The sequence below is a fragment of the Mandrillus leucophaeus genome, unplaced genomic scaffold, assembly GCF_000951045.1.
Source record: "Mandrillus leucophaeus isolate KB7577 unplaced genomic scaffold, Mleu.le_1.0 Scaffold50, whole genome shotgun sequence".
In the NCBI taxonomy this organism is placed as follows: domain Eukaryota; kingdom Metazoa; phylum Chordata; class Mammalia; order Primates; family Cercopithecidae; genus Mandrillus; species Mandrillus leucophaeus.
Window position 1 is genome coordinate 3,522,135 of NW_012105365.1, and position 17,814 is coordinate 3,539,948.

The 17,814-nt window shown below is 38.7% G+C and overlaps 1 protein-coding gene and 1 long non-coding RNA gene across 6 annotated transcripts in view; one reads left to right on the forward strand and one right to left on the reverse strand.

Annotated features, from left to right (window-relative positions):
• LOC105550943 overlaps window positions 1–288 on the forward strand; it is a 4,252-nt gene extending 3,964 nt beyond the window's left edge. Inside the window, exon 2 of the long non-coding RNA XR_001007803.1 lies at window positions 79–288. This is a non-coding gene — a long non-coding RNA (uncharacterized LOC105550943). The remainder of the gene's footprint in view (window positions 1–78) is intronic.
• Window positions 289–3,569: 3,281 nt separating this feature from the next.
• The window catches only part of ADAM22 (ADAM metallopeptidase domain 22), a 255,952-nt gene continuing 241,707 nt past the window's right edge, over window positions 3,570–17,814 (reverse strand). For 3 of the 5 annotated variants that reach the window (XM_011996033.1, XM_011996031.1, XM_011996030.1), the window contains 2 exons: window positions 10,345–10,468; window positions 3,570–7,426 (listed from right to left, as the gene is read on the reverse strand). In XM_011996033.1, coding sequence (XP_011851423.1) covers window positions 7,406–7,426; window positions 10,345–10,468 — 145 coding nt within the window. In that variant the 3' untranslated portion in view covers window positions 3,570–7,405. Of the gene's footprint in view, window positions 7,427–10,344; window positions 10,469–16,878; window positions 16,966–17,814 lie in introns of all 5 variants that reach the window. The other 2 variants (XM_011996032.1, XM_011996029.1) reach the window with 1 other exon arrangement.

Consider the following 17,814-nt stretch of genomic DNA (forward strand, 5'->3'; position numbering starts at 1 on the left):
AGTTTAGACTCTCCTTCAGCATGATGTTCCAGGTGGTACTGTGAAGTCCGTGAGATGGCATGTGAGCTAAAACTTCAGCCATCTGTGAACTAGACTTTGCTTTGGCTCAGTTGAGTGTGTTACTGTTTCAGTGTTCATCTAAATGAATTATTATATGACTAAAATATTATAAATACAAGAAATGGAGCATGTAATCACCATAAACTTTTAAAATCTCATAATAAATGTATAAGCCCTTCATCAGTGACTTCCTTCTCTTTTTCTCACATTAAAACAGTACCTTGACTACTTATAACTTATTTCCTATGCAGCCTATGAGCAGATGGCAAGGACCCTGCAAATGCCAGAATAATGATGGGCAGGTAACATGCCTGCCTGGAAGATGAAACGGCCAGGGTGGAACAGTTTTTAGGCAATGAACTCATGAGCCCATCCTAGGCACAGTGCTTTAGAATGCAGCACAGGTGAGCTTATTAACTAAGCACCACCGCCTGGTCTACAGGACAGGATAGAGGAAATTGATCCTCATTAGGGTGAGAGAGGAAGTGCTTACGAGGAGAGGCAAACAGATAAATAAGTAAACTACCTCTGCCATTCAGATGAGGAAACTGCAACAAATTGAGCACTCAGGCTTTGCTAAAGGGTTTGTATTTCTCAATTTCTCATCATGTTAGTGACCCCCTTCTGGGACACCAGTGAACAGAAAAGAAATAATCCCTTGACTGTACCCCTAACGAAGCTTCTGAAAGAGAAACTGGCTGGGAGAAAAAAAAAGAGAAAAGAGTCGTGCATCAAAATAACATAAATCTTTTATTGAAAGTCAGTTTACTAATGTTACAATGAGAGTAACATAGAAAACCATGGTATCTTATTAGCTTTCGAAGTGAATACTAATAAAACTGTGCCAGAAATTTGAAGCTTAAGTTACAGTGACCTTTAAAAACATCAAGATTTTGTTTACCTACAATGTAAAAACAATTTTATAACTTGAACAGCCATAAAACAAATTACACTTGCTCAGGAAAGCAGTTGCCATATACATTTCCATTGGTGTTTGCCAGAACCCCAGTAATTATTGAAACAGCTTAACGAACCTGAAGTGCAGAGTAGCAGAGGAATGTTAAAATAATGCGAATCTAAGTATATACACATGATTACCTGATTACCAAAAGTGAAACCATGCTGCTATTAACACCTCCCCATGGGGTGGCTTCCACTATCTATAGATGGACATCACCTGTCAAAGGTGATAACCGTGGAAAACACTAGTGCCGACCTACCGCTGGCTAACATTGAAGCTACTATGTTTAGGTAAAACATCTAGTTTCTGAAAGAAGTTGTCTTTTGGGGGTGCTAGTTTGGAGAGGTAAGTCTTCCAGCAAGTTAAAAAAGGAGTACATGCTTAGTTATCCTGAATAAACATTTTTAAGCACTTTTGCAGTTAGTGTAAAAAAAAAAAAAGTTTTTCCATACAAAACAAAGGTGTTGAGTCATTTTTGCCCTTTAAAAAGACTGGTTGTAGAATCAGAGTTTGATTTTGTGCTGGATTAGGAAAGAAAAGTGGGGTTTCTAATCAGGCAGTGATACACATATATAATTTAGCAGGAACTTTTGTATTATTACTAAGTATTAATTCATATCAGCATTTTCTGTATTGTGTTACTTGTTCAACTTAGCACCGCTATATTTAAAGATTGGGGCTATTTGCATTATTTTAGAGCTTAACCATCCAACACAAATCACAGCCTAAAAATTCATAAAACAAGAGGCTAAGCCCTAGGGTGAATGCAGATGAGCATATTATATATATATAAAATACATTTTTTTACAAGAAAGGAAAATACCTTTTTTTCATAAACTCTTTGAAACTTTATTGATGATTCTGTATGTGCATTATCTTAGGAATTGGTCTCATTGTATGCCTTTTTGTAAAACAAAACCAAAAACACACATTGCCTGGTTTTGATTTCAAGGATACTTAAGAACATGAAATGATGATTACCTGATGAAAAGCCTGCCAGCCTTGAAGCTTCCCCATATGATACAGGTTCTATGAACAATGCAATAGGGATGCATCAGGCAGGAGTGACTGACCCATCATGGACTGGACCACAAAGTATTCAGAGTCAACACTCAGTCAATCTGCCAAGCACACAAGTCTGTCTTAGGCATCCAGCACCTCTCTTCCCATCACACCCCTCGTGACAATGTGTGCTCTCCTGCATATCTGGCTTCAGGAATCTTCCTGTGGATATTCATTCTGCATCTGTGCCAGGACTAAATGCTCCATGATCTCCCAAAGTTCTCTGCTTCTTATCTCCTCCCCATCCTGAAATTCACCCTCTTGGGACTCATCTCCCAGTGACTTCCTAAGTTGCATAAGCTGCTAATGTGCCAGTGGGCGAAGATAAAGATGCCTGCCACCTCTACTCCCTAGGGCATCCTAGGGTTCTCTCAAGGGACAGCTTAGCCAAAGGAACTGACTTCCACAATAGAGAAGTTCCTAGTCAGGAGGAAAGAGTTGCACAGCTACTGAAGGGGGAGCTACATAGGAGGCAGGACGGTTCTGGAAGCATCCCTCAAAATCTCACCATGAGGATGCTTACTTGCTTGTCAGACTATGGATATAAAGGACAAAAGTACTAATTAGGTTTTTGGTTTTGAATGTTTTGTTTTTTCTGCTTACAAACAACCAGAAGATTCTCCATTTGGGGGACTAACAAAGCAATGAATAAAATGTCAATAGAAACACTCCTGTTTTCTAAAGTCCTGCTGCATCTTTGCTCTGCATCTGCAGATGATAGAAAAGCTCCTCTTGGAATTAAAAGCACCTCCCCCCAGAGCATATGCTATGAGCATGTGCCAACAATTCCCAGCAGGTGTACTTTTAACAGCAGGGCTACTCACACACAGCTGGCGTGGGCTGCTGCCGCTGGGCCAATTTTCACAAAAGCAGACTGCGCCGCTCATTATATGATACTATCAACGGGAAACTGTTTATCAAAGTCCTTAGTTCTTCCAGGTCAGGAGAAAAGTTGCTGCTTCCAAAGCCAGAGTAGTTTTATCCATTCAAAAACATCTAAGGAGGAAAAAACCCAAAACATCTGAGCCCCAAATTAAGCCCTATTCCATGGAAGTGTTTACTTCCTATACATTTTAAGCTGCAGAGCAAGAATGAGAAATTTATCTTGACTCCATACATTTAACAGAGTGGAAAGGTATTTAGGTGGCAGTTTTAGAAAAAAAAAACCATAAAAGTTAAAGGAAAAATATAATTAGGTACATAAAAAGTAGATATGATGGTGCAAATGGGAGTCAAGAGCGTTTCATGGAAAATTCATGCCAACTTGCCAACGGTAGGGTGATATTTATGATATGCTGCCCATGTGGGCATCCAGTGGCAGCAGCCAGATGTGTCCTATCAGACTGTGCAGGCAGCTGTCTCATCCCTCCTCACTCCTGCCAGTTCCTAACTTGGCTCTCCCCTTCCCATATACTCTACAAGCTACTCAATATCCTGCCAATAAATTATCTTTCCTTTAAGTAAAATAAAGTAAAATAGTCTTTTATTTAGATAAAGATTTATTATTGTGTTAAATAATAACATAAGAAAATTTATTTAAAGTACTATATATATATGGTTAAAATAGAACTACATGACAATAGGAAATGAATGGATAAAATGAACAAACCTTATTTTAAAACACTGAAAAAAAATGAATAAAAATATCATATATCTTCTGGTCCAAAGGTAACTGTAAAACATAAAGAACAAAATTCCAAAAAAGGTAACAGGTAAAGTAGCCATAAGAGATCTGGGACAATAGACAGGATTAAATTATGTAGATATGCAAGGGAATCAACAGAAAAGAAATGTAAGCCTGTTTTGAAATTCAAACATAAAGAGTCCTTCTCGGAAAGTGCACAGAATATCTAATTTTTGTCTTTCTGACAACTTCTTTAGAAACCCTATTAATGTTACTTTCAGAAATTCTATGCCGGACTGACCTTATATACAAACACAATTTTAAAATTCTTTTTAAAGTGAGAGGGAAAAGAGACAAACTATGGCATCACTTAATAAAGCACCAATATCAAAGTGAAAAATAAGTTGGCATTTTAAGCCCACATTTGCTTTATTCATCAATATTTTTTAAAGGAACAACTCTGATAGGTTATTCCTAATCGAAGCTCTGGGTTTCTTGTCAAAAATACAGCAACCACAGCAAATTGAAAGCCCTCATCATGTTGCACTGTCTGATTTATTCCTTTCCACAGATTGCACGTGCCCTGGGGATCATTTCCAGCCTGTAGCGTTCAGAGGACCATGCCACTTCCCATCTAAATAAAGAGTGGCTGGATGCAGAGGACAGTTCATGTGGCCAGTCCACTCCATAAGGACTCCCTGCTATCCCATGCCTTCCTGTTGACACTTACTGGAGAGATTTAAATGTTCCTTTAAATCAGGGTTGATCGCACTACAACGACTATGGATAAATGGAACATCTCGGGCAGCTGGGTGCCAATCTGCAGTCTTATCAATGCATAAAACTTTAGAAAGAGGGGGAAAAGGCATACAATGAAACATAAAGGCCAAATAACTGCTCTCTTCTGCTTAGCAATGATTTTGTAGTGGATTGGGAAATATAAATATTAGTTGCATGATATAAACTGTTATATGGCCTCAAAGTTTCTCTTCAAAATAGTTATTTAAAGAGAAATAATGCTGTGCTTGTATATTTAATGCTACCTACCTCAGTGGATGAAAAGTCATAAATATTTAGATGTAATGCCTCTAGAACCCCAACATGAGTATATATACAGATACTTCTTGAAACTCTCCCTTGAGACTATAAATTTTTCAATGAATCCCACAAATGGCTCTAAGAATGTTTAAACATGGGAGATAGAGTAGATTCCAAGAATAGAACATTAAAGTTACTGTATACCTAAAATCATAATCTCTAAAAATAAAACATAAAAATTTTTATTCAGTTCCACAGGAAGGTGGAGCTTCCAAGGAGGGTAATTACAAACTATATACCTCTAGAGCAACCATGTCTCCCAAAAGGCACATGATAATGATTTTCATTTGAAATAATAATTTCATGTAAAAATAACTGAGGTGAAGGAAGAAAGACACATGGATGGATGACAGACAGAGATCTGTTAACTTCTCAGCTAGCCGTTTGTGGATTCTTTCAAATTAGAGTTTGTGTACCTGTAACTAGGAAGCATATTTACATGAGGCACCTTATATTCAAATCTATAAACTCTTTTATAGTCAAAATAAACCTTATAGCATTAGCCTTTTATACACTCAATACCAGGAAACATTCAGTGCACGTTACAGTGATCTTGGTAAAAAGTCACTTTATTTGCTACATCTTTCAATCTGTCTGCCCTTCTGTTCTTGGCTTGAGCTATGTGGCAACAGTGCCCAACACTCACCCAAACCTTGGCCTGATGGATCGCTTTATGGTCATATTAACAATCACATCCCTTCCTGTCATGAAAAATGCTGTTTTACATTATGTAATTTTGGATCATTAAATTGTTTTCCAACCATTTCAAAGACTTTCAAAAGAGAGGTCCATTACCGAAGACATAAACACAAAGCACAAAATGCTGCCTTCTAACTCGGCCCTTCAGTTTGGGCATCATATGTAATCAATTTGATTACATATGAAGATGATATGGATTTTGTCCATGGATACTATGGAAGAGGATCAAATTTAGAGATTATTTCTGAAACCCTGTCTGCAGGTTCCATACCTCTTAAGAACACACAGAAAATTAGGAAATCAGAAGTATACTACTTCAGAGCAGACCATGTGATTGAGCCCATCAATCTCCAGCCTCACTAGGGTAGCTAGCTTTCTTTTGGAATGACAGATCTGCCATTATAACAGTTATCAAACTTTGGTTTTAAAGAAGGGTCTTTTAAAATAGAATCCTATTTTCCTATGGATTAAAAAATATATGGTTCAAAGCATCAGATTCTTTCCCCCTGCCAGCTGTTAGTGTAGCTCTGCAGTTGCTGCATCTCTGTGGTTTAGATCTAACTTAACCCTTTATGAACGGTTGAGGCTACCCAACTCAAACAGTAGAATCTTCCATCATCTTGCTCCAGAGTGAGTACAGAATGACTTGTTGGGATTCACATCCCAGTGATGATAAATATTCTTAATCAATAGTGTCAAAGTTGTTTTTGTTAAAACAAGTCATTCATTTCACAGATAAGGGTGACTGAAAAGTTTTGTCAAGGAACAAAACTTCAGGCCACAAAGGGTTAGAGTATTGGCAAGTCAGAAGCTACCAGCTCACTGGCAGTACGTGGTCTCATGTGTCTTTGGTGCACTTGCTTAATCTCAGCAGGACACATTGCTGAGGGGCTGGCTCACTGGGATGAGATGGGATGGATGGATGGGATGGATGATGTCCAGGGAGCAGCCAATCGGGAGCAGAGTGGGCTCCTGCATCAGCAAACTGTGGAGGCCAGAAGTTTTGCTGGGCATTTAGTTCTCTCACTCAATTACTTACTCAATAAAACTGCGCCTCCAGACTGTGCACAGGTTAAAGGGACATCACATGTTTTGGACAAATACCAATTATGGAGAGACACATTTACAGCACTGACCACTATATTTACATTACCTGCTTATAGTCTTTGAAGATCACTGGATGGATGACGATGATGTGATTGTGACTGAATTTTTAGGCATTTGGCAAAATACACTTGTGTGTAACAGCTGCATTTTTTTAAATTTAAAAAATGTTACATATATACAATTGTCCTTGTATGCTAATATAAATATGAAAAGTAAAAAACAAAACAAAAATTAAAATACATGTTTAAAGTTAGCCTATGGGATATTGGCCTCTCAAAGCTTTAAAGTCCTGCAGAAAAATCCTATATGCCTTAGCCCTGCATGCTCGTTTCTATTATGGGATGTTGTTTCCTTAAATATGGAAAACAATAAACAGAAGCTTCATGCATATAGCATTACTGTTTACAGTGAGGATGTGCTTCAGAACATCAAGTTCTGAATCCACTATTGTCCCTTAGGAAACTTGCTACATTTGGGTCATGTGAGTTAACTTTATGGATATTTCTACATCTTATCTGTCATGCGGATTATCTGTTAACATACCAGTACCTTTATTGTTCCATGTTATAGTATAACATTTCAGTAGTTCTTTTCATGATTCAGTTAAACCCTAAGCCAATGACAAAAAGAAAATGGTAACCAGATGTGAGACTCCACTTCCTCTCCTCTGTAGCATCTCAGAGGGTCTTCGTATTGTCTGAAGAGCAGATAGATTTGCAGTGATTCCATGAGCCTGGATTTCTATAAAAGTTGAAGTAAACAGTTTTCGATGTATCACATGTAAACAGTTGATCTTAAATGGATGTCTCCCATAGCTGCACAACAGAAAAGAGCAAAATTGCACATTGTGAAAGCAGGAAGCAGATGTATTCTGAGTAGGAGATGAAAAAGATTCAGTGATTCCATCCACACATATGTGACTGTGGATGCACACTCTTGCAAAGTCTAAAAAGTGGATAGAATAAACACTCCAACTTTTAGCTCTCTCTTTCCTCAAAACCTGTGTCTCAACCTTTTCAACAACAGCCATCTTTTGATACAAAAACCATCACATCCTCATTTAATGTTACTAAAATTTTGAATAAATATTGTGTCTCAAATGAAATAAACGAATTTAAAATATTATTTTTTTAGCTATACATGCCCTTCCTTTCCCCAGGATTCCAAGACAGCCAGCTAGAGCAGTGGTTCTCAACCTCAGCTGCACATTACATTAATCTGGGGAGGTTTCTACAATTCCGCTTCCCAGGCAGCACACCAGATCAACTAAATCAAAACCTCTCTGGGTGGGACTCAGGTGTAAGAATATTTTAAAAGCCTTGCAGATGATTCCCTTGTGCAGCCACAACAGAAAACCACTGACATCGGGGAAGTGTGACTCCATCAATTCCACCATCACCCACTTGAAAATCACTGCCATACACTCCAATTCTATCACTACCTCCTTAAAAATGGTTATCTCTCATGAGCTGAGGTATCACAGTGGAATGATACATTCAAGGCAGGATGTCCCTTCATTCATGCTGTCCCTCCTACCCTCTCCTTGCTTTTGCCATGAGCTCTATATTGGCCCTATTCAGATCGAATTTCCACAATGTTCAGCAATCACCTTAATGAACTAATAACAAGTGTGACATGATCAGATATGAATGCAACTCTCAGTTCACCAGAAAAGGAAGACCAATTTAAAAAGAAGATCAAGCTGATGAAATATGTTTCCAGGCAATATAATTTAGATGTAATTATTATAAACATAAACAAAGCCTATGACCAGAGTGACTTAGGTTGTATCCAATTTCCATCCATATTCCATTTTTACTGGACATTTGATATATGTCACTGTATATATAATGAGTTTCTGGGAAAGAAAAAGCAGAAAAAGCCAAGTGATTAAGTAGATGTTTCTATACAGGTTCCCTTAATATGTTCTCCCAAATCTTCATGGAAATCTTGTTCTGAATGCCCAAGTCTGCCTACCCCACAGGACTGTGGTAAAGCCACCATCCTATCTACCTTAGGTCTGCTTTATATGTCCTTTTTATTGAAAAGACGCCAACCCCTTGGAAACCAAATGAATATCTGAACTGTGGGGATCTTCGTGAATGGGTGACACTGGTGGTGGAGAGGAGTTAAATGGGGCTTGTGGTGGGTCTGGAGCAAAGACGATCTGAATTGATGCTCAGACGATAGTCTGGAGGGCTAAAGGGTTTAGACTCTGGCCTTGGAGAGCTGAAGTTTCCTCAATATTTTTTAATAAAGATTAAAAATAATATGTGACAGAAAGGAGAAAGAAGGGAGGGACAAATGAATAACATTGGGAAAAACCTGAATGTCATGACTACCCCAGTGGGATAAAATGAGCAATTGCCAAGCATCACTTTCAGCATGAGGCATGTCTTGGCCCACACCTATGTGGTGGTAACAGAGGGGCTGCTGATAGGAAGATCTGCTTGTTCCACTCTCCACAGCCCACAGAGACATCCCAATGATAGGGGCTGTGTATTTGGTAGGATTCTGCCACATGCTTATGTGGCTGTTCCACAGTGCATAGAACAAATCAGACCTTTCACGTAACAATCGCAGCAGCCAGAGTCTTTGTAGTCATCTGCTCAGCCCAGGAAAGGGGCCATGGGCCAGCCATTTTTTCTGGAGAGCTATCGTTTTTACAGGCTCTTGTGTGGTAACATCTCCAATAACCCAAACTCTGACACGACAACAGCTGAGGGAATGTCCCTAACTTGATGGAGCAAAACAGGGATATAGACAATTTAGCAGAAAGAAAGTCGGGTGCTACACTTAGGCAATTCTTTGAGGAGAGCAGGAATGACATCAGTCTCAGATTTCATTATCACACATGACATCATGAACAACTAGATATCTATCAAGAAGTCTTCTGTTAATTCAGAAAGCTGAGTGCTGGGAATCTGAATTGTCTTGTTATCTTTTACCATTTCTCATATTAACATACAATGGTAATTTTTTATTATTAACAAAACACTGCTGGTAGTTTTTAAAGACTTTTGGATTATAGTGATCTACACAGCTTTTAATTATTTGTGCCTTCTTACTGACTCTGAGTTAAATTAAAATTTGAATGATCCACGTTTACCTTGAACCACATAATTTAGGTTTGGGATCAAAGAGATTCTGAAACATCTCTTAAGACCAAAAAGTCTAACCAGCAGCTAACACTGCCGAGGCTTATAAGCTTTATTTTATTTTTTTGCAACATTATTTCTAAGAAGATCAACATTACAGTGTAAATGACCACAACAGAGCCTGGACATCAATAAAGGTAATTATTCTTTGGTTGTATCTTTCACTTAAGTCTCTGAGGGCCAGTCTGCCTCTCTAAACTCCACTGTATCTCCAATTCTACATACTGATATGTTTCAGGAATGTTGTGAGACAGAGTGGCAGTGTGATTAAAATGTAAAAGGTGACATAGAAAAATACAGTGTTTTGTTTACGCAAGGTTTTACTATATTAGCTATAATAATATATAAATATAGAGCAATTAATTACACAAAATGTATCTAGGCTATATCAATGTAGATTGAACTATTTGCAAATATAAATCTGAAGCCCAAAGTCCCAAGAATCTCCTTATCTTCAAGTTTGATTTTTTCATTTTCTTAGGAACAAGGGAGGAAAAATGATTCTCTCTTTTATAAACTCATAGATAAATGATAATGACTGAGCATGTCAGCACATGAAAGAGGTTTCCACATACCCTTGCACTTTGTCGGTTCACTTTCTTCTCCTCATCAGGAAGTGGAGGCATTGGGTAAGGGTATTTTCTGCTGGAGGCAATAGACCCAGTGGATGAAGAAGGAGACTTGGCAGGAGATAAAGTCCTGAGATGTTGAGAACATGAAATAAACATCATGTGATTGCCTAACATTTTTCAAATATCTGAAAAGTGGGTTCAGAACAAACCCTCTGACTTCTAACTTTCATATGCCACTACTGCAAAGATTTAACTACTGGGAAGATATTCTGTCATTCTCAATAGTGAAAAGCTGCAATTTTATCTTCCTAATTTCATGACTGCGATGGATTATTTAAATGTTAGTACATAGAATGATACTTTTAAACTACAAGCCACTAAAAATGTATCCTATAGAATAGATAAAAAGCTAAAATGGAGAAGGGATGAAATTATTCTAAGAGCTTATAATGGTAAATTACATGTATAAAATATTAATATTGTGCTTATTTTTACCACTTAATGTAAAAATGTTTAAGTACAATAATTCCAATTTTGTCTTAAGATCTCAAAATTCATTACAATTGATATATTTATTAGTTGCTAAATCACACACCAGTTTACACAACACTCATGCATTCAGAGGCCAGTGTGTTAGTTGTGAAGGAACAAAGGCAAATACAGGGCTTTTAATAAATTAGTAAACATGCAAGCAGTAAGGAGTGCAGAGTTCCAGCCAAACAAAGTATGATGAGAACATACAAAAATGGTCTAATTAGTCCCTACCATCAGCATTTCTATGTAAGCCGTTGGTGTATTATGCTGTACTTGATTGGTTTTGCATGTGTAGTGGTAATTTGTGACTAAGGTGAACATACTAGACAAGCCCATATCTATTGCTAACTTGTCTTTAAAGTGAAAAAAAAAAAAACAGCTGAGTAAAAAATGTCTACTCATAACATATCAATGAAAAACAGATGTGATAACTGTAGTACCTATTCCATTCACAAACGTTACCACTACACATCCACTGCTCCTTAATCCCTGGTGCAAGGTGGTAAAAACCCACATTGCTGAACTGGTTACACTGCCACATTACAGCAGAAGTATTTATTTCAGTAGAATGTACCTCATCTGCTGTGACTGACCCAGCCTGGGAATGTTGGCTGGGAGGGGTGGGGGTAGCATTGGGTAGGTCAAGATCTACTGTCTAGGCTGCATTCAATAGCATAAAGGTGTCTTTTTTCCTCCCTTGTTTTAAATTTTGGTTTACATGCATACATTATCCTTTGCTCTGGTTCTGCCATAGTTTTCATACTAATTTCCATTTTATGGACACTGAATTCAAACTAAAGTTTGAAAATAATTTTTCCTACACACCCAAAGATAGTAGTAGTGAACATTCTTGATAGATTTTAAGAATGAAGAATGGTACAATTCACTTTTAATCTGTAACTCCTACTTTTGAAAAATGGCTAGGACCACTCCTTTGCCTGAATGCTTAGAACACAGCAGCTCTTTGATTTCTCCTATGTTAATGCTCTTCATTGCGGAGTGGATGGATGTAACTAATACTAGTACTTCAAATTCTCTAAAGTTCTATTAAAGCAATGTACTACTTCATATTTTTTAATTGAGAAATTAATTTTTTTATTTTAGAAAAACACTTTAAATAGGACTATGATCTTCAAGAAACAAATTTGGTACATGTAAGATGATGGCAAACTTCTGCATTTAGATATTTAAATGCATCTTTCTAAAATAAGACTGTTAACCTGGCATCAGTTTTTTAGCCTAATCACTACTGATAAAATATCCAAGTTTTGGAAAGCTAGTAAGGTACACAAACAAATAATTAAATCTTGTTTACTTTAGGGGATCATGCAAAATGAGGCATCTTTTTAATCTGCTGCAGCATGTGTGTCCACACCATTAGCTATTAGCTTTTAGCTTCACAGTCATTCCAGCTTAAAGCTGGAATGCTTGGCCATGGGTCCAAATGACCAGCCTGGAACATGTACAAAGCCATTCCAATGAGGGGTGCTGAAGGTCCAGTCTTCCCCTCAAATATCTTCCTATGGGCAAAGCCAATTAAGTTAGAACAAAAATAGGAGATTTTCTCCAGAACCCCAAAGAAATTGCACATATACTTCTTCTTAACACGCTAGTTAATTGACACCTTGGACCCTGAGGGGAAGAAGAGAAGCTGAGCAGGAAAGTTTTAGCAGGGGAAAGGGTCCTGGAGGCGGGTATAAAAGTGATTATCTTGGGGGGATGAGAGCACCAGAGCGGGAGTCAAAACAGAAGTAAAGAATAATAACATGCTTGTTAATTGGCATCTTGGACCCCGAGGGGAAGAGAAGCCCAGCAGGAAAGTTTTAGCAGGGGAAAGGGTCCTGGAGGCTGGGTGGTATGTGGCAGCATAAAACTGATTATCCTTGGGGGGATGGAGAGCACCAGAGCAGGAGTCAAAACAGGACTAGATGCCATGATAGGGTAAAACACTTTAGGGAAAATAAACTCAAAATGTCTCACAAATGTCTAAGGAAGACATTTCTTCAAAACTATCTCCAGGCTCTTTTCTGACCTTGATTGACTACTTGCCTGGCAGTTCCAGCCTGGCTTTCACCTAAAGCCAGGCACCAGCACAGCTCATTCACTTAAAAAGTAAAGTGCATCACTGGATACAAGTCAACCATTATTATTACTGCATTTTATTTTATTTTATTTTTTGAGACGGAGTCTCACTCTGTCAACCAGTCTGAAGTGTAGTTGGTGTGATCTCCGCTCACCGCAGCCTCTGCCTCCTGGGTTGGAGTGATTCTCCTGCCTCAGTCTCCTGAGTAGCTGGGACTATAGGAGTGTGCCACCACACTTGCGTAATTGTTGTATTTTTAGTAGAGACAGGGTCTCACCATGTTGGCCAGGCTGGTCTCAAACTCCTGACCTCAAATGATCCACCCACCTTGGCCTCCCAAAGTGCTGGGATTATAGGCATAAGTCACCCCGCCCAGCCCATTACTGTATTTTTAAAAATGATAGTTACCATAATGGATACCCTATTAGAATTACACAATAAAAGTATGTTTGTGTGCCAGTGGATTGTGGTGCCTCTTAGGGCTACATCAAACTTCCTGGGATTACCTTTTGTATATATGCCTGTAAGGCCAACCTCAGTTCAGTTCTGCACCCACGGACAGGCTAAAAACCAGGCCAGTCACATGGAGAGGGACACAAGTCCAACTCTTACTCACTTGTGTTCATATGTGAGTTTTATAGTAGGTTGATCCAGGAAAATTTGTTATTTTATTTTTATTTATTTATTTTTTTGAGATGGAGCCTCGCTCTGTTGCCAGGCTGAAGTTCAGTGGTGTGATCTCGGCTCACTACAACCTCTGCCTCCCAGGTTCAAGCAATTCTCCTGCCTCAGCCTCCCAAGTAGCTGGGATTACAAGCGCGCACCACCACACCCAGCTAATTTTTGTATTTTTAGTAGAGATGGGGTTTTACCCTGTTGGCCAGGATGGTCTCAATCTCCTGACCTCATGATCCGCCCACCTCGGCCTCCCAAAGTCCCGGGATTACAGGCGTGAGCCATCATGCCTGGCCTAGATCCAGGAGAATTTGTTAAGTGTACTAAGGGAGGATTCAAGTCATCAGTATCCACTCTGCTACTTTTAATTAAGGTGAAATGGAAAAGGTACAGATTTTGGATTCAGAGCCAGGCTCTAGTTCTGGTTCTGACACTTACTAGCTGTGCCACCTTGAATTACTCTTTGTACCTCAGTTTCCTCCATCTACAGAAAGGTAATAAGAATGCCTACACCTTAGGATGTGAGGAATAAAGATATCTCATAGGCACTTAATACACGATAGTTGTAATTATTCATTTTCTTTCAGAGTCACCAAAAATTCCATAGAATCATGGAAGTGGACTCGAAAACCCTGATGAAGTGAGAAATCAATGGGATAATACCTGAGAGTAAGGATACCTTCTGAGAGCTTATAACAGAACTGCATCCAGGATCTGGGTGTGGCAAGATAATGCACTTGTCCTGATCTCACTTGCTTCTTCCTGGTGGCCCGAATTCATGTAGAGAACAATCTGAGCAACCACTGTCATATCGAAACTGGATAAGGGGGCACAGCAGAGGCACTCTCATCACTCAATATCTATTTAGGCATTTGCCTTGTTCTCTCTAGCAGTGTGGCTACTATATTTTAAATGCTGGACTATATTTTGAACCAGTTTGCTGCAGATTGCATTTTGATAAGGATGCCACAAAGCTAACACCACATGGCTGTAATCCCAGCACTCTGAGAGGCTGAGGCAGGTGGATTGCTTGAGCCCAGGAGTTTGAGACCAGCTTGAGCAACATGGTGAGATCACATCTCTACAAACAATAAGGTGACTTTTGCCCTCACTGGTGATTTTGACAAGAAGGGTAATCCTGAATGACCTGGCCACAGATGAAGCAGATCTGAGCCTAAACATAGAGTTGGCAAGGCACAAGCCAAGGTGTGGAAGCACTTTGGGGCTCCTATGTGAGGCTTGGCTTGGATAGAGAGTGGATGAAATTGTCCCTTGCGTTAGAATCACTGTGTTAAACGTTCTGGGCCATGTCAATTATTTACCACCACCACAGAAATGCTGTATTGAATTTCAAATCTTATCACCTGTATTAACCCAAAAATGAGTTAAATTATAACTGTCCACAGAACTTTAACCTTTAAACATAAACATGATTCTTAACAATTAATTCTTAATTTCACTATCTACTGTAGGAATCAACATCTCATATTAGAATAGAAAATAAAGGAACCCTCTAAAATTGTCCTTGCAGTTTTTTGCACGTGCAACCGGGGTGCTAAAGCATTTCCCCATCCAAATTGCATTTAGTCATGCGGCTTCTGGGCAGACCTGGGTGCTGATTTTAAGAAACGTGACCTCTTTCTCTGAGAGCCACATAAACTACTCAGTTCACCCAGGGGAGGTGAATCAACTCTTCCGGGGTACCATTTCACAAATTATTGCTGCAAAAATGCTAAATCCATTTGGGAATAAAAACCCTAACCCATATAGGACCAAAGTCATTCTGTTTTGGATCCATGGCTGGTACAAATTACAATCTGCCCACAAGCCTGAGGAAAATAGAAAGGAGAAATAGGACTGCAGGTGAGCCAAGATTCCAAATAACAGTCAAAATCATCTTACCTGTCTTCCTGATGTTGGCCATCTTGGGAGCTACAGATGAGGGTGGGATGTTTGAATGTGAGTGTATGTGTATGAGGTTCAGTGTGGGAAAGTGTTGGACAAGCAGAGGGGCAGGGTAGGAGGGAAAGATGGGGTATAAAAGCAGGATACATTTTTATGAGCAGGCAGGAGTTATGCTTTCCTTGGGGCGTATGCAAATGTTATGGATCGAATTAAAAGGCAGGTAGGTCTAATCATTTTCTCAAACTATACATAACTAAACTAAATGGTACACTGGAAGAGAGAGTCCACCTTATATGGGTGCTGAGAGTTAAAAACACATACATATTTTGGTATCTGTTCAATGTTGACCCAAGACATGGCAATCAGTAACATGAGTTTATTGTAAAATTGTGTTCAGAAGAGGTAGTAATTGAGTACATATTTCTCCTTTACCTTAGTTGTCCACAAAGTAGTCAGATATAAAGTGGACATTTACCTCTAGGAAATCACTTGATTAGAAAGGGTGAAAAATGCCATTAAGAACTCTTGGAAATTCTTTCTGACCTGTAAATGTCACACAGAGCTGCAGTGAATTGAGTAAATTTGATAGTTTCTAAAATGTAGCGATATTCTTCTATTTTGTGAGTCAAGAATATATTTCCAGCTGCTTCCTGTTCTATTTGAAGTATTAGATGACAACATTTTTATTAGCATAAAAAATTCCTTACATGCTTTGTTGAGAATCTGTAAAACACTTCTCAGCACAGCCTTTCTCTGGTAGGAAATGGTTATACTGAACAAATAAAACCTAAACTCATTCCACATACTCCCATGGGGTCAATGTTGTCTCAGTAATTTTCCAGTTAGACCAAATCATTGTTTCTATCCAAGTAAAATCCCATCACATTTCACTTAGTTTCTTTATACGTTTTTCCTTGAATTTTTGTATACACTATGCACTCTTAGGCAGTAAGTAGGAAAAATGCATTATGAAACTGCTAGATTATAGAAACTAAATTGTTCAGGTTAATAGTGCTTCTTTATTAGTGGAAAGTATGTTTCATGCCCATAGAACACTACATAGCATAAAATGAAGAGAAAGCTACTAAAAAGCTTAAGATGGTGATAGGGACATGCACTAAACAGCAACCCTTTCAAATGGCTTTATTTGAAACATTCAGAAAAGAACCAGACTTGCTCACGAAGCAAAAACAGAGTTAAAAGGCAGCAAATAAACAAGGACCCCTTTCCACCTATAGGAACTTGTATTGGGAGATACAAGATAGAGAGCCAGTCACACTACAGTATTTGTATGTGCTGGGAGAGTTTGAGAAGGATATAAAAATTAATTTATAAAATACCTAAAGTATGGTCCTTCAGTGTTTTTATTCACATCTTCTACCCACTTAGCTACATTATAGTCTCTTTTGAACCATGGGTTTAAATACCTGCAGAAAGCAATGGAAGGAACAAAGAAAGCAGAACAAGATAGAAAATCTGAAAATACACAGCACAAGCTTAGCAAGGATGTCTTCACCCTCCAAATGCAAGTGACCATGGCAAATAAACCAGAATGGATGTTGGGTGATTATGAGGCAGTCTATACAATGACATGAGAATAATCTTAGCTACAACAAGGCTCAATCAAGGCATTCTACAATGTATTCAACATTTCTGGGAAAGCCTTTTCCAGTGGCTTCCCAAAGTGAATTAGAATCTCCCTTTCAATCACAGTACAGTCAGCAGTCCCATTCACCCACCTCCAAAGTGGCTTTTTCCAGGCCACCTCTCATTTGGCTCTTTGGTTTTTAAATGACAACGATGCTTTTTGAAAATATTCAGATGGCTGCAATTCCAATCTGGCATTTGGGCATACAACACCCTAAGAACAATTAAAAGGAACAAAGTTCTCTTTCCAATATAAGAAGGCTTTTACATGACCACTGTCTTACTCCCTATAGAGGATCCCAAGCTGGAGTCAACATGAAAGTATGTTCCAGTTGGCTCTGTAAGGAGCAGATAGGGTCCCACTCTTTTGATCCTGGAGCCTCAATGCGCATTAAGTGTGGTCTAAATAGGCCTCCATGATCTCGAAGCTGGATTTAGCAATTTAGTAGCAGCTGCAGTGTTCCTTCCTCCTCTTTGTGCACTCCAAAATAAAGTGCTCCTGTTTCCATTAGGAACCAACCCTCAGAGGTTGCCTTCCAAGTGTCTGACCATGAATTGTGTGAATGACTGCCAGAGAATAATAATGAACTTACTTAGCATTTCCCTGATGGATCTGGCAATGTTTCCAT